General features: G+C 38.6%; 1 protein-coding gene across 7 annotated transcripts in view; it reads left to right on the top strand.

Annotated features, from left to right (window-relative positions):
- ZNF583 (zinc finger protein 583) overlaps positions 1–27,008 on the top strand; it is a 34,099-nt gene that overhangs the window by 4,126 nt on the left and 2,965 nt on the right. The window contains exons 1-4 of one of the 7 annotated variants that reach the window (XM_007115084.2): positions 8,078–8,269; positions 10,172–10,264; positions 20,994–21,120; positions 21,412–21,507. In XM_007115084.2, coding sequence (XP_007115146.1) covers positions 10,256–10,264; positions 20,994–21,120; positions 21,412–21,507 — 232 coding nt within the window. In that variant the 5' untranslated portion in view covers positions 8,078–8,269; positions 10,172–10,255. Of the gene's footprint in view, positions 1–8,077; positions 8,284–10,171; positions 10,265–20,981; positions 21,121–21,411; positions 21,508–25,155; positions 25,250–26,563; positions 26,586–27,008 lie in introns of those variants that run through there. The other 6 variants (XM_055078876.1, XM_028477911.2, XM_007115083.2 and 3 more) reach the window with 6 other exon arrangements.

The following is a 27,008-nucleotide window of genomic DNA, read 5'->3' as shown; positions in this document are numbered from 1 at the left end:
GAAGAACAGATGCACTGCAGCATCTAAACTCTACCCTATTCTCAGGTTACTGTCCCTTCTGTTCTTCGAGAAAAGTTGTTTTCTTTTCACCTCTTTGAAAGGCTCCTTGGCCTTTGAAAAGCTGTCTGATTCCAACAGTCCCAAACTAATCATTCTAAAAGCTGCGCTTTGTGCTTTACATATACTGACAGTGTAAAACAGATACTATTTTCCTCGTTTTGACTATGAAGTAAATGGAGATGGACAAAGGTTAAATGACTTGCTAAAGGACACAGAGCTGGTGGAGTGGAGGAGTTGGTATTTCCACCAAACCAGACCTTAATACCTGTGGGTGGAGGAGATGCTGCCTCTACCTTCTGAGTGATGAGTGAGCCAGTTTGGTGGAACCTTGGAGAAAGCATCTTCAGAGACAGAAGACATTTGCTTCATGATGTCACAAAAGCCATGAGGCCTCTTGGAAACAGAACCAAAGAGACTGGAGCCCTGGACTCTGGGCTGGGACCTGAGGGAGACAGAGTGTGAGAGTGCCCAGAAGAGAAAGTCACTGGGCCATCCAGGCTTGTGCTGGTTATTCCAAGAAATAACCACAAAGGATAGGTTTCCGGTCAGGGCTGTAGGGTAGGTCAACTGGGATTCCTGAGGCTGTGAGTGTCAGGCAGCTGGATGACCCAACTGGGAACAAATTTGAATGGAACCACAAAGCCATAACAAGGCTGAAGGTGAGGAGCCCCAGGCACCCAAGTGGGGACAGGTTGTTTGTGGCCGGCCGGTATAACAGACCAGAGTCTTAACCTCTGTGGAGGTAAGATTGGGCGTTTGGTTTGGAATGTGATAGTTTGAAATGTCTGTTAGGTATATAAGTAGAGATACTGACCATGACTTCAGGGGAGATGTCTGGACTGAAATCTTAAATTGAGAAATATTTTTATCAGGTAGCTATTTTGTATTCTGTTACATACTGAGGCATATCAGTTTTTCCCTTTCTACCTTTTATTTTGCTCAAAAGTTGTTTTCCTACTCCTAAATTATAAATGTCCATCTTTATTTTTCTGTAGAACTTTATGGGAATATTTACAATGCATTTATTTCCATCTGTTTGGAATTTGTTATGCTGTAAAGTGTGATGAATCAAATGCTATCTGTAAAATCTGTACTTTGAAGATTTATTAAAGTTTTCTTCATGACTAATTATCAATGATTAATTGTAAATATTACATGGTTATTTTAAAAGGATGACTAAAATTTTTCTTATAGTTCTTCTTCATCTCTTTTTCTTAATTTTAATACTCCTGTTATATTTCGGGTCATTTGGATTTATTTTTTATTCTCTGATGTGGGCTTTCATAGTTTTAATTTATTTGATTTCTGTATTAGTTACCTATTGTTGTATAGCAAATTACCCCAGGACTTAATGGCTTACACAACGGTCAACATTTATAATCTCCCACAGTGTCTGTGAGTCAGGAATTTGGGAGCAGCTTAGCTGGCTGTAGTCAAGATGTCATTTAGGGCTTCAGTCAACTAAAGGCTGAACTGGGACCAGAATATCTGCTTCCAGGTGTCTCACTCATGTGGCTGGTAAGTTGGTACTGGCTTTGGGCAAAAGGCCCTAGTTCTGGGAATTGCCTGGCAGTCCAGTGGTTAGGACTCCACACTTTCATTGCCAAGGATGCAGGTTCAATCCCTTGTCAAAAAAAGGCCCCAGTTCTACTCTATGTGGGTCTCTCCATAGCGCTAAGTGTCTTTATGACATGGTGGCTAGATCACCCCTAGAATGAGTGATCCAGGAGCGGCAATGACTTTTATGACCAAGTGTTGATGAAAAAATTAACAGTTGATCTAAGAAAGAAATGGAAAATTTTATTCAAGCCAACCTGAGGATTATAACTGGGGAGACAGACGCTCTTTCAGAAAGCTCTGAGGACTGTTCCACCCGTTAGAGGTTAAAGCACAGTTATGTAATTTTTTGAGACAAAAGGTTATATGTATTATACGTGTCATTATATCAGATGACATTGACTGCTTACACAATCCAGATCTACACGTACAAAGCAAGTCATCAGTCATGGGTCATCATGCCCCTTATAAGATTGAGAAGGAAGGCTCTCTCCTAAGGAGTTGTGACCCTTTATGAGATAAGAAGGAAGGTTATCTCCTAAGGAGGTCTGGTTAATGCAGATGCATAATTCACAATAAAGGGGAGGGAGGAAACCCAAATGGGCAAAGAAAAATTTTGTTTTTAAATTTTTCTTGGCTTGCCATAAAACGTGAATTTTTGTTTCATCGGAAGTCACACACCACCATACATTGTTGGTCACGTAGACCAGTTCTGACTGAGTCAGTATGGGCAGAGACTACACAAGGGTATCAATACTAGGAGGCAAGTATCATTGAGGGCCATTTGGGAGGCTGACTACCACAGTTTCTTTCAAGTGTTGACCTAAAAATGTACAACATGAGAGTTGTGAGTTTAAGTTTTATTCAGTCTTAACTGGATAGCCCGAGAGACACTCAGTAGCTCTGAGTGAACTCAGAGCTCCCAAGAGGTGTAGAGGAGGAGCCCCGGTATATGTATGATTTTGAGGGGCTAGGATATACATGCAGTCAAGCATACATCCTGGTAAAAGATTACTGCTAGGACTTCCCTGGTGGCGCAGTGGTTGAGAGTCCGCCTGCCGATGCAGGGGATACGGGTTCGTGCCCCGGTCCGGGAGGATCCCGCATGCCGCGGAGCGGCTGGGCCCGTGAGCCATGGCCGCTGGGCCTGCGCGTCCGGAGCCTGTGCTCCGCAACGGGAGAGGCCACAGCAGTGAGAGGCCCGCGTACCACACACACAAAAAAAGATTACTGCTAATCACAAGAACAGATATCTCACGTAAATGATTTCAGTGCTTTTCTATGTATGGGAAGATGCAAGAGTCTGGGGTCGTTGAAATGCTTCCTGAGATACGCATCTTAACTGTCTTAAGGGCCTGTTTTGCCAGAGCACTGAGTGTCTCATACTGGTTTTTCATCCTCATTTCTCCTTGGGGTGCACTGTTGGTGGGTGACTGCAATGGGTTGAGACTTAACCCTTGTATAACTGGATGATGAGCCATACTCTTTGTTCCTTTTTTGTTCACACAAGAGTACATGAATGTCTTGATGCCTCTCCAATCAGATCCACAGCTGCCTTGTCAACCACTTCCCAAGAGATCACCCTGTACACTCTCTTGTTCCAAAATACATGCATAGTAACTCTAGCTCTCCTCTTCTATAAACCCTCAGCTACATTCATGGTTTTGCTATATTCTTTCTCTCCATGATGGGACCAGCTATTATCACATGAATGAAATCAGCTGTGGGGAGGCCATGTCTTGCAGGGAATGTTCCTGGAACAAGGAATGGAAGAAACAACAGAGTGGATTCTAACCCTATCTTATCTACTCCCTCCCTGTATGACCATGACCATGGACACCTCCCATAACTTTTCTGACATACAACCTCTATAAAGAAGGAAACGAAACTCTGTGGGGTTTTTGGTTTGTATACTTTTGTTGTGTTTTTCTTTTTCATTAATAGCAGTTATTCAGAATTAACCCTATGTTTTGCTGTTATTACTGACAACACTATATATGGTTCTCAGATTGCATCTCTTTCGCTGGTAGAAAATTCAAACATAGTTTCAGTATTTTAATATTTTAAATATATATTTATTTGTAAAGAAAGTTTTATAGGTAATACAAATTTGAGTCCTCTAATTATTTGAGAAGGTCTTTAATTTCCCTCAAATTGTCAAGTATTTTACCTAGATCTCTTTTCATCTTTGGCTATTGTCTTCATAGCTTCTGTTGTTATCTTTACATATAAGTCTATTCATTCTGTGATTATATGACCTTACTTCAGAGGACTGTGTTTGTGTTTAAACCAGACTTATGGAATTGTGCAACTAAACCACCTGGCACCTCTGTCCACTTATACTAGAAACCTAGGATGGTATCCTTGACTCTTACCTCTCATTACCCTCCCTTCATCCAATCAGATGCCAAAGCCTACTGAGTCTACCTTCTAGTGTTTTTTTTTTCCTAGTGAGTAGATTTTATTTGCTCAGTCCTATAAATTGAATGCCCCCCCCCCCGCTGCCCAAATTCATAAGTTGAAAGCCAGTCCTCAATGTTATTTGTCCTCAATGTATTTGGAGGTGGGGCCTTTGGGAGGTGATTAGGTAACGAGGGTGGAACCCTCATGAATGCGATTAGTGCCCTTAAAAAGGAGGCCCCTAAAGCTCCCCCACCCCTTGCATCATGTGAGGTTACTGTGAGAAGATGGCCGTCTATGAACCAGGAAGCTGGCCCTTACCACCTACCCAATGAGCCTCTTCCAGCTGGATGTTCATCTGTACCCTTTATCGTACCCTTTTATAATAAATGGGTAAACGATAAGTAAACTGTTTTCCTGAGTTCTGTGAGCCACTGTAGGAAATTAATCAAACTTGAGGAGGAGAGTCATGGAACCTCCAGTTTATAGCTGATTGGTCAGAAACACAGGTGATAACGGGTTTGTGATTGGCAGTCTCATGGGACTGAACCCTTAATCTCTGGGGTTTGATGCTATCTCCAGGTAGATAGTGTCGGAATTGAGTTAAGTTTCTAGGACACCCAGCTGGTGTTGCAGAATTGCTTGGTGTGTGCGTGTGGGGGGCACCCTCACACATCTGTTGTCAGAAGTGTAGTGAAGTGTTCTTTGTGAGAAGAAAGGAGACACACAGGAGTGTAGGTTTTCTTTTCAACAACCTAACAAAACATGTAAGATGTATTTAAAGCAGGGTTAAGAGGGAAATTTAGAGCACTAAATGCTTAACATTAGAAATAAGTAAAGGTCTTAATTAATATTCTAAGTTCCTACATCAAGAAACTAGAAGGGGGCTTCCCTGGTGGCGCAGTGGTTGAGAGTCCGCCTGCCGATGCAGGGGACGCGGGTTCGTGCCCCGGTCCGGGAGGATCCCACATGCCGCGGAGCCCGTGAGCCATGGCCGCTGAGCCTGCGCGTCCGGAGCCTGTGCTCCGCAACGGGAGAGGCCACAGCGGTGAGAGGCCCGCGTACCGCAAAAAAAAAAAAAAAGAAACTAGAAGGGCAAAAATAAACCCAAACCAAGCAGAAAGAAAGAAATAAAAGAAAGGGTTTTTTTTGTAGACATAAGATAAACTTTTCCTAAAACTTACATGGAAAGGCACAGGCTCTAAAATAGCTAAACAATCTTGACAAAGAATAGTGGGAGAACTCAACCCAATATCAGTGCTTAACTGTATTGCTACAGTAATCAATACACACATAGGTCAATGGAATAGAATAGAGAAACCAGAAGTAAACCCTCACTGTATGCTGAACTTATTTTAACAATTTTATTGAAAATATAATTCACATACCATGAAGTTCACCTATTCAAAGTATACAATTCAATGGTATTTCAGTATATTCACAGGGTTATGTAACTATCACAATTAAATTTAAAACATTTTCCTCACCACAAAAAAGAAACCCTCTATCTACTAGTGCTCATTCTTCATCTCCTCCCATCAGCCTAAAGCAACCACTAATTTACTTTCTGAAATTTGCCTATTCTGGATATCTCAGATAAATAGACTCATACAGTATGTAGTCTTTTGTGACTGGCTTCTTTCACATAGTGTGATGTTCAAGATTCATCCATGTAGTGTGTGTATCAGTACTTCATTACTTTTATTACTTTCGATGGCTGAATAATATGGGCATTTGGGTTGTTTCCACTCTGGCTATTATGAATAGTGCTGCTATGAACAATTTGTTTACTATTTTTTGCATGCATGTATGTTTTCATTTTTCTTAGGTATACACCTAGGACTGAAATTGCTGGTTCATATAGTAACTCTATATCTTTTTAAGGAACTTCTGGAATGTTTTTCCAAGGCAGCTGCTTCATTTTAAATTCCCATTAACAATGTATGAGGGGTTCCATTTCTCCACATCCTCACCAACACTTGTTATCTGACTTTTTGATTCTAGCCATCTTAATGGGTGTGAAGTGGTAAGTTATTTTGGTTTTGATTTGCATTTCCCCAAGGACTGATGATGCTGAGCATCTTTTTATGCGCCTTTGGACCTTTTGTTTATCTTCTTTGGAGAAATGTCTATTCAAATCCTTTGCCCATTTTTAAATTGTGTTAATTGTATTTTTATTAGTTACTTGTTAAGTATTCTTTACATATTCTGGGTACAAGTCCTTGTCAGAACTGAATTTTTGATAAAGCTGCAAAAGCAATTTAATGGAGGAACAGCATTTTCAACAAATAACGCTGGAGCCATTAGACATCCATCGCCACGTAAGAAAAAAGAGAGAACTTTGACCTCACACCTCTTACAAACCTTAAAGTACAGACTTAAATTTGCTCCAGTACTAACCCATGAGAAAATAAATGTATCTTCATTGTGACAGTGAGGGAAAAATAAATGGTTCCTTCTGTCTCGGATTCCATATTCTATCTCTAATACTCAAAATTATGTACTTAGATTATTACATTAAATTTAGATATGCTAGGCAGACATCTGCTTGCTGATTATCGACTTGAAAATGATAAATGTGTTTTTTATGCAAGTCACAGTAGATTTTGATACAAGCTTTGTAGAGGGTTCTGTCAACAGAAGGAGCTTAAAAGGTAATGGTTGAAAACGAAAAAAGTTATCACCTATCTTCAGGCTAAAGATGCCCAATTTCTTCATACATTTGTGAAATGTGGAAAAGGCTGCAAAAACCTGGACGTTTACTGATATGTCTTAACTTGCATAATGTTTGCACGGTTTCAGAAAGCAAGAGGTAAGGTATCAGTCATAATTTCAACACTAAAACACAAAACCATCTAGTTTTTGTGGATTGTGTTCCTTTTACTTTTTTATACATAGGAACAGTTTTCCAATTTTGCAATCTTAGTGTAATTGTAACAGCTCTGTTCCTCCTCAAAACAAAACTTAACCTAAGAAATATTTCTACAGGTTCCTTCATCATCATATGATTATTTTTGTTGTATAGTTTCAAACAGATGTACTTATTTACGTCTCTGTTTTTAGCCACGTTGTTTATAGTCAACATTTTATTACCATGTACAATGTTTCAATAGCTTTGTGAATATAACATTTGCATTTTTACATATCCTCAATATAAAAATTACCAGCTTATTTAATGCTTTTTGTCATTGGTTACTTTGGTGAGACAAGTTACATTGAAGCTCTGCATCTTATAACCAATTTCTAAAGAGGTGAGGCATGAATGTCGGTTAGGACTAGAGATAGGAGTTTATGAAGTATTTTCAGACACAGGTTGAATAGGAACCAGAGGGTGTAACAAAGAACTAAGAACTGAAAGAATGATGTTTATACTCTGTTTTGCTTTTCTTTATAACGCGTATCAGTTCACAGTATATATTAGTACTTTTTTTTTCCTATTAAATTTCTCCCATAATAGAATGTCAGCTCCGCGGGTGGGGATTTTCGCACGTTCACAGTTGCGTCCCCAGCAACTACAACAGTGCTTGGCACACAGCAGGCGCTCAGTAAGTGGCGAATGAAAGGATAGGGAGGACAGAAGACAGAAAAAGAGAACAAAGAAAGAAATCCCGAGCACCTTATCTCTTAACTACGTCCGCATCCTCCCGGGATCCCCCCGCCTCCGGCGGGCCCCAGCCCTCACACCCAGCCTCGCCAGCAGCGTTTTTCCAGCACCGGGCCAGGAGCCCCACCTGCTGCGCCCGGGCGCGGGCCCCACCACCGCGCATGCGCGTCACAGCCGCGTCCGCTACTCGAGGCCGACGCGTGCACCGAGTCTGGACGCCTCCGCGACGCGCAAGTTGCACCTGCGCAGTTCGAGCCGGCCGATCCAGGTCCGGGCTGGATTCGGTGGCGGGGCCGGTGGGTCGCACGGTCTGAGAGGGCTGGGCGGGTGCGAGTTCTGGGTCGCAAGTTCCGGGGGGGTTAAGGAGAGTGGCAGAGACGACGCGAAAGGACGAGGCAGGAAGCAGCTGTCGGCCCGGACCCCGCGGCTAGCAGTCCCAGGATGCTCCGCTCCGCGGCGCGCCTGGCCCCGGACTCCATTTCCCAGCAGCCACTGCGGCTGGCGCCGACAGCCGGCCAGAGCGCTTTGGCCCCTTTGTGAATCCGCCCGTCGGGCCCGAGATCGAGTCCACGCCCCGGCCACAGAGCGCTTGGCTCCCTGCCTCCGCGAACGGGGCGGAACGAAGTGCCGACTCTCGGGGAGAAGGCGGTGAGGAGCCCGGGGTGGGTGCGCGCGCCTGGGCAGGCCTGCCGGGCGGGAGCGGGCGTGTGAGGGGGCCTGTGACGGTGGGAGCCTGGGTCCGGTGTGTGTGACCGTGTTTGAACAGAGTGAAACCGTGTGACAGTGTGTGAGGCTGTGTGGGACCGAGGGAAAATGTGTGACAGTGTCTGAGAATGTGACAGTGAAACCGTGTCACTGTGTGTGAACAGTGTGACCGTGTATGGGACCGTGTGTTACAGTGTCGCTGTGTGTGTGACCTTGTGTATGGGGCTCTGTGGGACGGTGTGTGAACAGAATTTGAGAATGTGTGTGACAATTTCTGTAACAGTGAACGTGCAAACAGTGTTCACGTGAGACTGCTTGAGATTGTGTGACCCTAGGAGTGTGTGACAGTATATGGCACCATGTGTCATCATGTCAGTGACTGTGTGACTCACTGCGAGGGGTGGGCAAGCTACAGCTCGGGAGCATGTCCACAGTCTGCCAGGGGAGCTGCCAGCATGGGGGATTGTGTGGTTTGTGTGGTGGCTGGGAGGCTGTGTGGATGCTTTGGGAGGCCAGTGTGCTCCAGGATTTCGGAGACTGTTGTAGCGGGAAGACCGAGATTGAGATGAAGCGGAAGAGATGGAGTTTACGGAGAGGAGAGAGGGAGAGGGGAAGAGAGCTGGAGAGGAGGAGATAAGCCTTGGGCCTGGAGAGCAGAAGACCGAGCTGCTGGACCTTAGTCCTCTCTGGCATAGAAGGTCTTTCCGTCCCTCTCCTGGTGAGGAATCGAAGAGAAAAAAGGACGGGGAGACCTACTGTGTGCTACTTATGAACATAAATGATTGAATGATATTTATTGCACACAGAGGATGTCCAGGTACTGTGCTAAATGCTTGATGTGGATCATCTCATGACCCTCCCAACCGTTGATAGAGAGTAGGTACCACTCTGCTGATGAGGAAATTGAGGTTTGGAATAGAGGCTGCAGAGCCAGTTGAGTGGTGGATCAGATGTTTGAGCATTCTGATCCACAGACCTAGTTGTTCTTACCACTAAGTTATGCTGCTTCTGAGATAATTTCTTAACTCTCCAAGGCAGTGAAGTTTAGTGGAAAATAATTAATGATTAAGGTGTTGCAGTGACTGTTTCTGCATATCCCTCTCCCCAGCCCCTTCTGAGGAAATTTCTTAGAAAAGTTGAGAGATTGGTTTTCAGGTGCATTTTGTTATAAGCCAGGACCAGAAGCAGGATGTCCTTTTTGGTCCAGTGTCCTCCAGACCACATGATCCCTCTGATGCCTACTCTGTGTAAAGATGCTTTCTCTGAGGCATTCACTTTGTAGTTTTCTCTCTCATCTTTGTAGAAAGGGTGGGGACACATTTCCTTTCAACGTCATCATCTGGTGAAAAGACTAATGAGTCAGACCTGGATTCCAGGTGGGCTCAATTACTTAATTACCATGAGGCATTGGATGATTTCACTGATGAATAGCCTTCATGTGTGAAGGGGGAAATTATCCTTATTTGGCAGTGCCATTCTGAAGGATAAATACTGTTACTTCTTATAAATATAAACGAGGTATCTTACGCACAGAAAGTTTATGTTGCATATTGAGATCCAAAGCACGTGGGAGATTTAAGTGGAGTATAATCTATAAAAATATTGAATCACTATGTTGAACACCTGAAGCTAATATAACACTATAAATCAACTATACTTCAAAAAATAAAGCACATAGGTGAAAGAATTATAAATTTAGATAGGAATGACCAATGCAGTGACACGTCGTATCTACTTCTGTGGTTGGGGAGAAGGGCACAGAGAAGGAAAGGAGAGTATCTAGGCTGGTGATGCTGGGAGCTGAGGGCAGGCCCAGCATTTCACGTTTTCTTTCTCCCTCTCCAGCTCTGTTTTCTCTGGACACTGCCCTTCTCCCAAAGAGAAGCCGGAAGGAGGAGGGCAGAAGGGCTGTCCTAAATTCTTAAAGCCATGTCCGAGGTAAGGAAGCTTTTCTTCTCTCTTCTCTGAAATGCCTTGTTTTTCAGATTTTATATGAACATTTTGCTTTTCTTCTGAAATTTCCCATTCTAAAATTCCATTCATTCAGTGACCTGGTCCTCATGTTCTGCAGTCTAGTAAAAGGAGGTCCCCCAAAGCCCACTGAGCTTCCGTTTTTTTTCCTCAGCCAGAATTTTCATCTTCATTCAAGAAACAGTTTAGCACTTCCTGTGGGTTAGGTGTTCTGTTGGGAGGTCTCAAGAGGCAAAAATACACTCCTTGGTGGAATCTGAAAGTCTTCCCTGTAGGGAAGTGAAGTGATTCACTGAGGTCAAGGTGGGTGTTCAGATGTGACCAACAGTTTAGAGCTTTTCTACAGACCTGAGTTTGAAAAGTAGACAAGGACTACTTGGGGAAGTCTTAGTTGTAGTATTGATACATGACAGGGTCGCTTGCTCAAGGTGATTTTGAGGAGTGGGATTTGTTGGGTCTTGAGTATTAAAGTGTGGGTCAGGTAGGGCAGGAGTGTTTTTCAGGCATTCTGCGGGCACTGAAGAGTAGGATTCCATGGGGGTAATGAGGTCCTGTTCTAGGGGTATCCTGAGTTAGTAGCTGGTTACAGCTAGACTATTCTAGATCATGCAGTAAAGATTAGAGGAGTTAATATGGAAAAATAGGGAATTTTTTGAAAAAGGAGAATAATAGGAGGGAGTATTGAATCTACATTAAAAAATGGCTATATACATCTGTAATAACAAATCATAAATAGTAAATAACAAAAATAGTAAATAGTGTAGAATGGGAGCCAGAAGAAATAAGTGAAAAAATCAGCATGTAATGTCCAGAAACAAATGCAAATGTAAATAAGAATAGAAAATATTCATTCACTGAACATATAGTTATTAAAGACTTACTGTATATTAAGTGCTGGCAATACTGTGGTGAAAAAAATACTGTCTTCATGGAATTTAATGTCTACTAGTTTGTTTATTACATAATAACGTAATGATGTTATTTTAAATCAGTGGAGAAGGGCTGGAGTATTCATTTAGAAAAAAATTTTCTTCCTCATACTTTGAGGTTAAATACATTTTGTAGGTTAAACATAAAAAATAAGACCATACAAACTGCTACATCTTTTTATTTTCTTACATCTTAAGAAGATGACTCAGAAGCAGAAATCACCTAGAGAAGCACTGTGATGATTGATGATAAAAGTGCTCTATGTTTGCACTGCCCAATACAGTAGCAACTAGCCACATGTGGCTGTGGAGCACTTGTATGTGCTAGTGTGACTGAAGAACTGAATTTTTAAATGTTAATTGATTTAGATTTAAATAACCACATGTGGCTAGTAGCTAGTATATTAGACAGCAAAGATGTAGGTTCATAAAATGATAAAGCCAGGAAGAAAATTATGGGTGATCTTGTCTAAGACACTTGTTTTACAAATGAGGAAAAAGCCGAGGAAGGAAAAGTGATGTATACACATCACAGTTTCCTTACCTGGCCCTATAGGATCCTACATGATCCACCTCCTGGCTACCCAGACCTCATTTTCTACAAGTCTTTACTGCTCTGTGTTCCAGTCACACTGGTCAACTTGCTGTTCCTCAAATGTTCCAAGCTACTTTCTATTTCTGAACCTTTGCATTTGCTCCTCCCTCTTCTGTAATTCTCCCCTAGATGATGACATGGCTGGCTCTCCCACTTTATGTATTGATAGATTTTTGTTCAAAAATCACCTCTTTGTTCAGGTTTACATTACTTTTTTAAAAAAAATAAATTTTTTATTTATTTATTTTTGGCTGTGTTGGGTCTTCGTTGCTGCGTGCGGACTTTCTCTAGTTGTGGCGAGCGGGGGCTACTCTTCGTTGCGGTGCGCGGGCTTCTCATTGCGGTGGCTTCTCTTGTTGCGGAGCACGGGCTCTAGGCGCGCGGGCTTCAGTAGTTGTAGCATGCGGGCTCGGTAGTTGTGGCGTGCGGGCTCTAGAGCGCAGGCTGAGTAGTTGTGGCACACGGGCTGAGTTGCTCCACGGCATGTGGGATCTTCCCGAACCAGGGCTCGAACCCGTGTCCCCTGCATTGGCAGGCGGATTCTTAACCACTGCGCCACCAGGGAAGCCCTACATTACTTTATCTTACTTAACTTTACCTTACACAAATGCTCCTGTAACTTTCAGTTACCTTACCTTGTTTTTTGTCAGAGTATTTAATAGTACATGACACTGTATGACCATATGGGTTTTTTTGTTTTTTTTTTAATTGGGGTATAGTTGCTTTACAATGTTGTGTTAGTTTCTCCTATACAGTGAAGTGAATCAGCTATACGTATACATATATCCCCTCTTTTTTGGATTTCCTTCCCATTTAGGTAGCCACAGAGCACTGAGTAGAGGTCCCTGTGCTATACAGCAGGTTCTCATTAGTTATCTGTTTTATACATATTAGTGTATATATGTGTATGACTTTATGTTTAGTGTCTTTCTCCTCTGTTAGAATATTAACTCCACAAAGGGAGGGGCTATATTCTGTTCACCTTTGTATTCCCAACTCTTAGAACAAAATGGGTGGTAGGCATTCAGTAAATATTTGCCAAATTAATATATGAATCAACAAAGGAATGAATTTGAGAGACCAGGGCAGCAAGAGCCAGCAGGCAACCTCTTCTTTCCTGCCACTGAATTGGTAATGGAAGAAGGAGAAGGCAGAGGATATGATGTGTAGAACAGACAAAGCCCATCAGCCCAAATGCTCTTTCTGGAATGCCACCCCAGACCTCCTGAATCACAGTCTCTTGTGGTGCTCTAAAGATTATATTTAAAATATGCTTCTTATATACAGTATATAGTCTTTTTTTTTTTCTCCCCTGTGCTCACAGCCAGGCACTCAGCCCAGCGTGCCTCCCAATCCCCTATGCCTCTCATGATCCCTTGTGCCTCCCCCCAAAAAAGGTTGGCTGGTTTTTAAAAATCCAGTCTGATAATCTTGGTCTTTTTAAATAAGTGTTTAGTACATTTTCATTTAATGTATTATTAATATATTTGTGTTTAAGTATACCATGCTGCAATTTATTTTCTACTTATCCCATCTGTTCTTTCTTCCTTTATTTCTCCTTTTTTGCTTTCTTTTGGATAAATCAGGTTTTTTCCTAGTTATCTTGTTAATTATACATTATTTTTATTATTCTTTTAGTGGCCACTCTAGGATATGTACCATTGCTTCTTATGTAATGCTCTTCTTTCTTCTTTCTGTAATCTTCCTTCTAAATAATTGGTATTCTTGCCACTTTCTGAATAAGGTAAGTCCCCTATTATTAGTAGATATAATAATATCTTGGAACTAAACACACTATGGGGAACTTACCTTATTCAGTTTATAGTTAGTTTGGGGGCTCTTAATTTCTTCCTGTGTTTTGATGCTTCCATTTTCCTTTTATTTCCATTTCCTTCCATTTTCTATGTGAAGAACCTTTATTAGTATTTCTTTGACTACCAGTCAACACTTTACTCCCAGCCTGAATTATTTTTTCATTAGGTCCTATTCTGACTGGGTCAAAATAGTGTAATTTAAACTGTTTTCTGATGTTAAGTAAGTTTGGGAAATCCTAGTCTCAATGGAGAGAAAAACTTTTAGGAATATATTTTAAGAAAATAATTAGAGACCTCTGTAGCATCATAGTGAGAAATTAAGATTCATATAACTGAAAATAAGCAAGGGCACAGTAAATAAGATATGGCATATTTACATCATGTAATATTATCCATTAACAAGTGATGTTATAAGAAAATGAATATGTATAGATAATCACAGACATGTCTGTATAAGGAAACATTTGAACAAATATATACTAACTAAATTTTGATTGCTTCTAGGTCGGATGCCATGGTAGGTAGGTGCTGAGGGTTGAGGACTTCCAGTTTTTTACCTTAGAAAGGGAAAAAAATTCACTGAGGGTAGAAATACCAGACATTTTTTTGTTCTTTCAAGCCATCACCATATTTTATACATTTTATTTATTATTATTTTTATTGACATAAAAATTGACATTTTTTATTGACATTGATTTACAGTGTTGTGTTAATTACTGCTGTACAGCAGAGTGATTAGTTATACATATATATATACATTCTTTTTTTATCTTCTTTTCCATTATGGTTTATCATAGAATATTGAATATAGTTCTCTGTGCTATACAGTAAGACTTTGTTGTTTATCCATTCTATATGTAAAAGCTTACATCTTCTAACCCCAACCTCCCACTCCATCCCTCCCGCAACTGCCTCCCCCTTGGCAACCCTCAGTCTGTTCTCGATGTCTGTGATTGTTTCATTTGTGTCATATTTTAGATTCCACATATAAGTGATATCATATGGTATTTGTCTTTTTCTTTCTGAGTTACTTAGTATGATAATTTCTGCTTGCATCCATGTTGCTGCAAATGGCATTATTTCATTCTTTTTTATGGCTGAGTAGTATTTCAGTGTATGTATGTACCACATCTTTATCCATTCATCTGTTGATGGACATTTAGGTTGTTTCCATGTCTTGGCTATTGTGAATACTGCTGCTGTGAACATAGGGGTGCATGTATCTTTTTGAATAATAGTTTTGTCCAGATATATGCCCAGTAGTGGGACTGCTGGATCATATGGTAATTCTATTTTTAGTTTTCTGAGGAACCTCTGTACTGTTCTCCATAGTGGCTGCACCAACTTACATTCCCACCAACAGTGTAGGAGGGTTCCCTTTTCTCCACACCCTCTCCAGCATTTGTTTTGTAGACGTTTTAATGATGGCCATTCTGACTGGTGTGAGGTGGTACCTCATTGTAGTTTTGATTTGCATTTCTCTAATAATTAGCGATGTTAAGCATCTTTTCATGTGCCTATTAGCCATCTGTATTTCTTCTTTGGAGAAATGTCTAGGTCTTCTGCCCATTTTTCTGTTGGGTTGTTTGTTTCTTTGTATTGTATGAGCTGTTTGTATAATTTGGAAATCAAGCCCTTGTTGGTCACATCATTTGCAAATATTTTCTCCCATTCTGTAGGTTGTCTTTCCATTTTGTTTATGGTTTCCTTTGCTGTGTAAAAGGATGTAGGTTTGATTAGATCCCATTTGTTTATTTTTGTTTTTATTTCTATTGCCATAGGACACTGACCTAAGAAAACATTGGTACAATTTATGTCAGATATTGTTTTGCCTGTGTTCTTTTCTAAGAGTTTTATGGTGTCATGTCTTATGTTTAAATCTTTAAACCATTTTGAGTTTATTTTTGTGTGTGATGGGTGTGTTCTAACTTCATTGATTTACATGCAGCTGTCCAGATTTCCCAACACCACTTGTTGAAGAGAATGTCTTTTTCCCATTGTATATTCTTGCCTCCTCTGACAAAGATGAATTGACCATAGGTGTGTGGGTTTATTTCTGGGCTCTCTTCCATTCCATTCATCCATATGTCTGTTTTAGTGCCAGTACCACACTGTTTTGATTACTCTAGCTTTCTAATATTGTCTGAACTCTGGGAGGGTTATGCCTTTTGCTTTGTTCTTTTTCTTCAGGATTGCTTTGGCAATTCTGGGTCTTTTATGTTTCCACATGAATTTTAGGATTATTTTTTCTAGTTCTGTGAAAAATGTCATGGGTAATTTGATAGGGATCACATTAAATCTGTAGATTGCTTTGGGTAGTATGACCATTTTAACAACATTAATTCTTCCAATCCAAAAGCATGGGATATCTTTCCATTTCTTTGAATCATCTCAGTTTCCTTTATCAGTGTTTATAGTTTGCAGCTTGTAAGTCTTTCATCTGCTTGGTGAGGTTTATTCCAAAGTAATTTATGTTTTGGGTTGCAATTTTAAAAGATTTTTTTTTACATTCCCTTTCTCATATTTCATTGTTGGTGTAAAGAAATGCAACCGATTTCTGTACGTTGTATCCCGCTATCTTGCCGAATTCGTTTATCTATTCTAGTAGTTTATGTGTGGACTGTTTAGGGTTTTCTATATGTAGTATCATATCATCTGCATATAATGACAATTTTACCTCTTCCCTACCAATCTGGATATCTTTTTTCTTTTAATTTTATTTATTTTTATTTTTGGCTGCACTGGGTCTTCGTTGCTGCACGCGGGCTTTCTCTAGTTGCGGCGAGCGGGGGCTTCGTTGTGCGCGGGCTTCTCATTGTGGGGGCTTCTCTTGTTGTGGAGCACAGGCTCTAGGCGCGCAGGCTTCGGTGTTTGTAGCATGCAGGCTCAGTAGTCGTGGCTGGCGGGCTCTAGAGTGCAGGCTCAGTAGTTGTGGCGCACAGGATTAGCTGCTCTGCAGCACGTGGGATCTTCCCGGACCAGGGCTTGAACCCATGTCCCCTGCATTGGCAGGCGGATTCTTAACCACTGTGCCACCAGGGAAGCCCTAATCTGGGTATCTTTTATCTCTTTTTCTTATCTGAATGCTGCGGCTAGGACTTCCAATACTGTGTTGAATAGAAGAGGTGAGAGTGGGCATCTTTGTCTTGTTCTAGATTTTAGCAGGAATGCTTTCAGCTTTTCACTGTTGAGTATTATATTGGTTGTGGATTTGTCATAGCTTTTATTATCTTGAGGTATGTTCCCTCTATACCCATTTTGGTAAGAGTTTTTATCATGAATGGATGTTGAATTTGTCAAATGCCTTTTCTGCATCTATTCAGAAGATCATGTGGGTTTTGGCTTTTCTTTTATAATTGTTCATAGTATTCCCTTACGGTTTTTTGTATTTCTATGGTGTCAGTTGTTATGTTTCCTTTTTCATTTCTTATTTTGTTTAATGAAATAAGTTCTCTCTTCCTCCTTGAAGAGCTTGGTGAGAGGTTTGTCAATGTTTATCCTTTCAGAGAACCAGCTCTTAGTTTTATTGATTTTTTCTATTTTTTTAAATGTCTTTTTTTATTTCCTCTCTGATCTTTATTATTTCATTCCTTCTGCTGATTTTAGGTTTTGTTTGTTCTTCTTTTTCTAATTCTTTGTGGTAGGTTAGGTTGTTTGAGATTTTTCTTGTTTTTTGAGGAAAGCCTGTATTGCTATGAACTTCTAAGAACTGCTTTTGTTGCATTCTGTAGATTTTGTATGGTTGTGTTTTCACTGTCATTTGTCTCAAGGTATTTTTAAATCTCCTCTTTGATTTCCTCATTGACCCGTTGGATTTTTAGTACCATGTTGTTTAGTCTCCATGTAATCATTTTTTTCTCATTTATTTTTCTGTGGTTAATTTCTAGTTTCTTGCCATTGTGGTCAGAAAAGATTCCTGAGATAATTTCTATACTCTTAAATTTGTTGAGGCTTGTTTTATGCCCTAGTATGTGGTCAGTTCTAGAGAATGTTCCATGTGCACTTGAAAAGAATGTGTATTCTGGTTTTTTTGGATGTAACGTACTGAAAATATCAATTAAGTCTAACTGTTCTGTTGTATCATTTAGTATCTCTGTTGTCTTATTGATTCTCTGTCTGGAAGATCTGTCCATTGATGTGAGCGGGGTGTTAAAATCTATTGTTATTGTAGTCTTGTCAATTTCTGCCCTTATTTCTTTTTCTTTTTTATAAATTTATTTATTATTAGCTGCTTTGTGTCTTCATTGCTGCACACGAGCTTTCTCTAGTTGCAGTGAGTAGGAACAGGGGCTACTCTTTGTTGCGGAGCATGGACTGTAGGCACGCAGGCTTCAGTAGTTGTGGTGCATGGGCTCAGTAGTCATGGCTCTCAGGTTCTAGAGTGCAGGCTCAGTAGTTGTGGTGCATGGGCTTAGTTGCTCCACAGCATGTGGGATCTTCCTGGAGCAGGGCTCAAACCAAACCTATGTCCCCTGCATTGGCAGGTGGATTCTTAACCACTGCACCATCAGGGAAGTCCCTCTCCCTGTATTTCTGTTAGTATTTGTTTTACATACATGGGTGTTCCTATATTAGGTACACATATGTTGACGTAAAATCCTCTTGTATTGATCCTTTTTTCATTATATAGTATCCTTCTTTATCTTTCTTTATGGTTTTTGTCTTAAAGTCTATTTTGTCTGATATGAGTATTGCAACCTCACTTTCTTGTCATTTCCTTTTGTATGAAATATCTTTTTCCATCCCCTCACTTTCAATCTCTATGTGTCCTTTGCCCTAAAGTGGGTCTCTTGTAGGCAGCATATTGTAGGCTCTTGTTTTTTTTTCCAATCTGCCATTCTGTGTCTTTTGATTGGTGGATTTAGTCCATTGACAGTTAAGGTAATTACTGATAGATACGTATTTATTGCCATTTTAAACCTTGTTTTCCTGTTGATTTTATATTTCGTCTTTGTCCCTTATTTTTCCTTTTGTGGTTTCATGATTTTCTTTGGTATTATACTTATGTTCTCTTCTTTTTGTTTTTTGTGAATCTACTGTATGTTTTTGATTTGTGGTTACCCTATTTTTCAAGAATGTTAACCCCTTCCTATATTTACTTGCCTTAGACTGGTAGTTATATAGGCTGAAACACATTTATTCTAGGAAAGAAAAAGAATCTACACTTTTTTACTCTCCTCCCACACATTTTATGATTTTGATGTCCTGTTTTACATCTTGTTCATCCTTTTGCTGTTCATTGTGGTTACCATCATTTTCACAGAAATTTTTGGATTTTTTTCTTTAGTCTGTGTCCTGGCTTTAAATTTAAGTAATTTACTTTCCAACTGTGATTTTTTAAAATTTCCTATAGATTCTTACTTCTTTTCTATTTAGAGAAGACCTTTCAATATTTCCTTTAGGATAGATTTAGTATTTTAGCTTTTGCGTGTCTGAGAAATTCTTTATCTCTCTTTCTATTCTAAATGATAATCTTGCTAGGTAGAGTATCCTAGGTTGCATATTTTTCCCTTTCAGGACTTTGAATATATCTTGCCATTCCCTTCTGGCGTGCAGCATTTCTGTAGAGAAATTACCTGGATAGCCTTATGGGGGTTTCCTTGTAATGAACTCTTTGTTTTTCTCTTGCTGCCTTTAGAATTCTCTCTTTAACTTTTGCTGTTTTTATTGTAATATGTCTTGGCATAGGTCTGTTTTGGTTTATCTTGTTTGGGACCCTCTGTGCTTCCTGTACCTGGATATGTGTTTCCTTCTTTAGGTTTGGGAATTTTTCAGACATAATTTTTTCAAATACATTTTCAATCCCCTTTTCTCTTTCTTCCCCTTCTGGAATCCCCATTATGTGTAGATTGGCATGGTTTATATGATCTCATAGGTCTCTTATATTGCTTTCATTTTTTTTCATTTGGCTTTCTGTCTGCTGTCCTTGTTGGGTGATTTCCATTATTCTGTGTTCCAGGTCACTTATTCATTCTTCTGCATCATTCATTCTGCTATTCATTGCCCTTAGCTTTCATCTCTGCAGATAAGTTTTCTAATTTTTCATGGTTGCTCTTTATAGTTTCTAGTTCCCTTTTATAGTACTCTGCATTTCTGTCTATAGCTTTTCTTCTCCTCCAGTATTTTCATTATCTCCTTTTTGAAATCAGTGTCTATTAGAATGAAGAGGTCTGTTTCACTGTTCTTTCAAGGGAATGCTCTTGGTCTTTTAACTGGGAGTGGTTCCTCTGCTGTTTACCAACCAGTGTGGAAGGATTTCAGTATTTGACAAGTCAGTTCAGCTGTTTAGGGCATCTACATATCAGCTCAGCTTAAAGAGTAGATTTTGCTCCGTGACATGCCAAACCTGTGACGCATATACCAACTCAGACAGCAAGCCTTGATAAGTCTGAAGCAGATTTACTACATTAGGAAGAATGTCCATTTTCAGTTTCTAGGGAGCAGACTAGGTCATCTTCCATGCTATAAAGATCCTTAACGTAACATACAGTGGTATTTAAGAGCTATGTTTTAACGTTTAAAAAACTCTTGCTCATTAGATGTGCACAATTGGGTATGTTCCTCTAGTGAGAGTTGTGGGTATTTTTTGATGCACTTCATTATCACATTTGAAATGTTCACTCTTTAACTTAATTAGTAGTGCTTAAAATTACTATTATTTTGTCTTTTAGGTAGCATGATAAGTTACCAGCTGTCTTTGAAACTTAGTAATGGTGTCAGAGCTGTTATGTAATCTTTTGTTGTCCCTGATTGTTCTCCGTAATGGCATATATTGTTTAAGTTATATTTTTGCAAAATCACCATAAAACTTTACTGTTTTTATTATATTTGTATTTAATTTTAGAAAACCAGTTATAAGCATCAAATATATTTTAATATATACCTTATTGATATAGCTGGAACATTGACCATTCCATTGTAGAATTTGGGAAAATGCTGGTTTAGACCATGTACGTCCTGTAAGGCATAACTCATGTTTCTGCCTCCTCTTTGAAGCCTTTTTCACTGCCCCAGTCTATCCTTATTTTCCATATTGAGAAATGCTCTAGCATTTAGTATGAATAACATTTTACACTTGATTGCTTACAGTGTTCTGTTATTGCCAGTTTTCGTGTGTATCTTTTCTTCATCAGTAGAGACTCTGAAATTGTATACTTTCCATGACAGAATATCAACACTAAGCACAGAGAAGTTGTCTAGCAATTACTTGACGTGTTGCTCAGGACTCAAGATACTGACAGAAAATTTCACTACCTGTAGTGTTTCTCTCCAGAAGTATAGACAATTTAACTTTTTAAACTATGCTCATGCGAGGGTAAGAACACTAGTTGAGCAAGAATATGTTTATGTCATTTCAGGATTTGGTGACATTTGGGGATGTGGCTGTAGATTTCTCTCAAGAGGAGTGGGAATGGCTGAACCCTGCTCAGAGGAATTTGTACAGGAAAGTGATGTTGCAGAACTATAGAAGCCTGGTATCACTGGGTAAGGAGGTCTCCCTGTAATTCAGAATCTGCACGTAGGGCTGCTTTCCAATGTAATGTTTGGGAAACCTCTGATCGCTAAATTTCTGATTTTTGTGCTCCCCCAAATAAATTTAGTTTTGTAGAATTAGCAGCTTCATTAGACTGTCCATGCAACTTCATCTTCCCCATTCTTCAGAATACTTCACCTCTTCCTCAGCTCCCTTCTATAATGGCCTCACCTTCCTGATGACCAAGCAACTTGATCTGATTTATGGGCCTGGCTAATTCCCCTTTTATTTCTTGTAAGCAGGAGTTTCAGTTTCTAAGCCAGATGTGATCTCATTATTGGAGCAAGGAAAAGAGCCCTGGATGGTGAAGAAGGAGGGGACAAGAGGAGCATGCCCTGGTGAGTGAGAGAGAACTAGGGAGGCAGAGGCCATTGCAAGGAAAAGCTCAGCTTTTCTGGAAAGTTCCAGCTCATAATTGATGTTTCCTGGGTAGCCTGAAAAGGCTCAAGGCCTGGGAAGAAACACTGAGGTGTGTCTAGCGTGAGTTCCCCAACCTAACTCCTCACACATTATGTGTGTATATTTTCTCTCACACATAACTGTCTTCTCTGATAACCTTTTCTTATTCTCTGGATGCAGATGTTAGAGTTATCTCCTTGTCCTTGCTTTTCAGTTTTGCACACGTTGCTCCATACTATGTTTAAAAATCCAGACACAGCAATGCATATTTTTTCCTTTTTGGTCACTCATTCCTTTCAGATTGAAGGATTGATTCATTTACTTATGCACTTAATCTTGATTCACTGAATTTCTACTTTCATAAAATCATTCTGCTCAATTTTTAGGATTATTCAGAGGTTTATAAACCATCAAAGAAAAAATAAAGCATTTCCAGTTGTATTTTCAAGTCTGGGTAACTGGAAAGTGATAGCATTTAATAGAAACAAGTCAGAAGAAAGAACAGGTTGGTGGAGGAAAAGATGAATTTGGCTTGGGACAGTAAGAGACTTATTTTTAAGAGATAGGGAGATTTCCAAGGGAAGATATGCAACATATGATTGGAGGGAGATGGAGGCTAAGAAAAAAAAAGTTTGATTTAGAGATGTTAATGTGAAGGAATGAGGTCATAGTCTTAGAGTTTGAGAGAAAAATCCTGGTACTGGGGCCTTTGTGGGAAAGTGGACCTTTGACAACTTTCTCAATGTCCTCTCTGGTAAATAACCTCCCTATAGTTTCTTCCTTGGGTTAAATTATATAAATTTTAATTTTTCTAGTTACCCTTTTCATTTAGGTTACAGATTTATTTCTATGAACCTGAGCATAATAATCGCTTATAATTGTTTTTCTTTTATATCTAGTAATTTCCAATTTTAATTTATTTTACATAACTTCTTTTTTAAAAAATTGTTTGCTACTCATTAATCAATTTTGTTAATTTTTATTTATTTTTAAAATCCAGCTTTTGGACGTATCTGTTAAATATAAAATATAGGGTCATCATTCTTCTCTTTTCTAATTCTCTATTTTTGGCTTTTCTCTTTACTAATTCTTTCCTTCTAATTTCCTTAGGTTTATTTTGTTTTCCATTTTGCTGAAAAAAACTTAAACTATTAATTTTATTTTCTCATTCACTAATGAAATTATTAGGAGTTTTAATTTTCCTCTGAATATAGCTTTAGGTGACTTCCATAGATTCTGATATGTAGTTGTGTTTCTTATTTCCATTTCCTAGACAACCTATTTTTTTAATTCCCTTTTACACAAGAGTTGTTTAAAAGAAAGTTTTCTGGTTTTATTGTGTCTTGATCAAATTGTTTTATCATATTTGATCAAGATAGTAATTAGTACTAATTCTACTCTCTAACGATTTGAGGACTTTATATGTCCCTAATGTAGCATTAGTTTTTTTTAATGGTTCCATAGGTTCCATAGTCTCTATTTTCAGTGTAAAGAGCTTATTACATGAGTTTTACTTTTTTTTATTATGTTACTAAAGTCTGTCTTTACTTAATCTGTCTTGATTCCATCTATAATTTTTTCTTTCTTATTTATTTTTGGCTGCATCGGGTCTTAGTTGTGGCACGTGGGATCTTTTGTTATTGCGCACAGGCTCTTTATTGTGGTGCTTGGGTTTCTCTCTAGTTGTGGCATGCAGGCTCCAGAGCACACAGGATCTCTAGTTGTGGCACATGGGCTCCAGAGTGCGTGGGCTCAGTAGTTGTGGCATGCAGGCTCCAGCGTGCATGGGCTCTGTAGTTGTGGCACACAGGCTCTCTAGTTGTGGCACGCAGGCTCAGTAGCCCTGGGGCATGTGGGATCTTAGTTCCCCAACCAGGAACTAAGAAGGCGGATTCTTTACCACTGGACCACCAGGGAAGTCCCTATAATTTTTTTCTTAATAACTTTATTTATATACAGTAAATTGCATTCATATAAATTACACAATGTGATGAGTTCTGACAGTTGTATACGTCCATGAAACCATCACCACAATCAAGACATAAAACGTTTCCATCACCCCAAAAGATAGCTTGTACCTCTCTGCAGTTCATTCTTCTTCACTCCTGGCTCCAAACACTAATCTGATATTTGTCATTTTAGATTACTTTTCATTTAAACAAAATGGAATCATACTGTTATGTGTGGCTTATTTTGTTATCAAAATTATTTTGAAAATCATATTGTTTCATATATAATTTACTCCTTTTGTTTCTGAGTAGCAGTCTATTGTATAGATGTTCCACACTTTTTCCATTCACCTGTTGATGCACATTTGGGTTTTTTGCAGTTTGGGGCTATATGAAGGGGTCACATACAGGACTTTGTGTGGACATATGTTTTCATGTCTCTTAGGTAAATATCTAAAAGTGGAAAAACTGAGTCATATTACAGGAACATGTTTAACTTTTTAAGAAACTGCCATATAGTTTTCCAAAGAGATTGTATCATTTTCATTCCCACCAGCACTGTAGAAGAGTTCCAGTTGCTCTACATCCTCACCATATCTTGGTGAGGTTTTTTTCTTTTTTTAAATAATTTTATTGAAGTATAGTTGATTTACAATGTTGTGTTAAATTTTGCTGTGCAGCAAAGTGATTCAGTTACATATATATATTCTTTTCCATTATGGTTTATCACAGGATATTGAATATAGTTTCCTGTGCTACACAGTAGGACCTTGTTATTTATCCATCCTATATATTGATATAATAGTTTGCATCTGCTAATCCCAAAATCCCAATCCTTCTCTCCCCCACCCCTCCTCCCCCTTGGCAAACACAAGTCTGTTCTCTAGATGAGTCTCTGTTTTGCAAATATATTCATTTGTATTGTATTTTAGATTCCACATATAAGTGATATCATATGGTATTTGTCTTTCTCTTTCTGACTTACTTGGCTTAGTATGATGATCTCTAGGTCCATCCATGTGCTGCAGATGGCATTATTTCATTCTTTTTTATAGCTGAGTAATATTCCATTGTGTGTGTATGTACGTATATATGTGTGTGTGTGTGTATATATATGCATATATATATATACATATATATATGTATATATATATCTCCTTTATCCATTCACCTGTTGATGGACATTTAGGTTGTTTCCATGTCTTGGCTATTGTACATAGTGCTATGAACATAGTGGTGCATGTATCGTTTTGAATTATAGTTATGTCTGGATATATGCCCAGGAGTGGGATTTCTGGATCATATGGCAAGTCTAGTGTTTTGAGGAACCTCCATACTGTTTTCCGTAGAGGCTGCATCAATTTACAGTCCCACTAACAATGTAGGAGGGTTCCCTTTTTGGTGAGCTATTTTTAGTTTTATCCATTCTAATGACTGTGTTATGGTATCTCGTAGTTTTAGTATGCATTTATCTGATGACTAACGATGTTGAGGATCTTTTCATGTGCTTATTGGCCATTCATATATCTATTGTGAAGTATTTGTTCAAATCTTTTGCCCATGTTTTATTATTATTGTAAAAGTTCTTAATACTGGCATACTTCATTTTATTGTGCTTCACTTTATTGTACTTCGCAGATATTGCACTTTTTACAAACTGAAGGTTTGTGGTGACCCTGCGTTGTCAGATGATGGTTAGTATTTTTTAGCAGTAAAGTGCTTTTTAATTAAGGTATGTAAATTGATTTTTTTTAGACTTAATGCTATTGCACACTTAATAGACTACAGTATAGTGTAAACATAACTCTTATATGCACTGGGAAACCAAAAAATTCGTGTGACTAGCTTTATTGCAACATTCATTTTATTGGGGTGGTCTCGAACTGAACCCGTGATACCTCTGAGGTATGCCTGTATAGTCCTGATACAAATTGTCATTTATGTGTATTGAGATATACGTACCAATTGTGACTTGTATTTTTATTTTCCTACTACTGTCTTTTTGAACATCCAAAGTTTTCAATATTTGTGAAGTCCAAATTATTGCCTTGGTTTGTCCTCTGTGTCATATCTAAGAAAGTCTTGCTACCCGCAGGTCACAGACATTTTCTTTCTTCTTTGTTTTCGCCTAGGAATTTTATCATTTTGGCTTTATATTTTGGTATATGTCCCATTGAGCTAATTTTTGTGTCTTGTGTGAGGTAAAGGTTGAAGTTCTTTTTTTTCCAATCTGGATATAGTTTCTACCGTACCCTTTCTTTTAAAGACTTTCCCTTCCCCATTATATTGTCTTGGTACCTTCACTGAAAATCATTTGACCCTATATGCATGCATTAAGTTCTAAACTCTGTCCTTTCACCAGTACCACAGTCTTGATTACTGTAGCTTTATAGTAAATTTTGATATCAGTTCAATTTGTAAAATCACTTTGACTATTTTAATAGATCATCTGTATTTCCATATAAATTCTAGGATGAAGTTGAGAATTTCTACCCAAAAATCCTGCTGGGGTTTTGTTTGGCATTGTGTTGAATCTATGTCATCTCTAATACCATTTTTTTCAATTCCTGAGTATTGTTTATTTAGCCATTTTTTAGTCTTAATTTCTCTTAGCAGTGTTTTGTCATATCCAGTGTAGTGGTCTTATATTTATAAGTATTATATTTATATAGCTATATATATAAAAATATATACTTATATCTAAAAATTTTTTTTCCTGAGTCTTATGTTTTTTTGGTGCTCTTATATTAAAAAGACCATTTTCCAATTGTTTGCTGCTAGTATGTAAAAATGTAAATTGATTTTTAAAATTTATTTTTTTTATTGAAGTGTAGTTCATTTACAATGTTGTTAGATTTTTATATTAACTTTACATCTTTTGATCTTGCTGGATTGATTTAGCAGTTGTTCTAGTAGTTGTTTTAGTAAGTTCCTGAGGATTTTCTGCATGAACAGTCATTTTTTTCTGCAAATACAGTTTTATTTCTTCCTTTCTGATCTTTATATGTCTTCTTTTTCTTGACTTATTGTAATAGCTAGGACCTCCTGTAAAATGTTGAATAGAATTGGTAAGAGCATATATACTTGCAATGTTGTAAGGGGAAATGTATTCACTCTTTCACTGTTAAGTTGATGTTACAGATTTTTCATAGATGCCCTTTATCAGCTGAGAAATTTCCTTTCTGTTCCTGGTTTGCTGAGAATTTTTATAATAAACAGGTGTTGAATTTAGTAAAATACTTTTATATCTATTGAAATGATATGATTTTCCCTTTTTTATCTGTTAATGTGGTGAATTACATTAATTTTCATATGTTAAACCAACCTTGCATTCGTGGGACAAACTCCACTTGGTTATGATTATGCTTTCATATTTTCCTGGATTTTATTTGCCATAATTTTATATAGGTTTTACATTTATGTTCATGTGCTACATTGCTTTTGTAAAGCATAATAGGAATGTTGGTTTTACTATAAGGTGAGAAACCATT

The sequence above is a fragment of the Physeter macrocephalus genome, chromosome 17 (assembly GCF_002837175.3).
Source record: "Physeter macrocephalus isolate SW-GA chromosome 17, ASM283717v5, whole genome shotgun sequence".
In the NCBI taxonomy this organism is placed as follows: Eukaryota; Metazoa; Chordata; class Mammalia; order Artiodactyla; family Physeteridae; genus Physeter; species Physeter macrocephalus.
The sequence above is the reverse complement of the archived record's forward strand: the minus strand, read 5'-3'. Positions and strand labels throughout refer to the sequence as shown.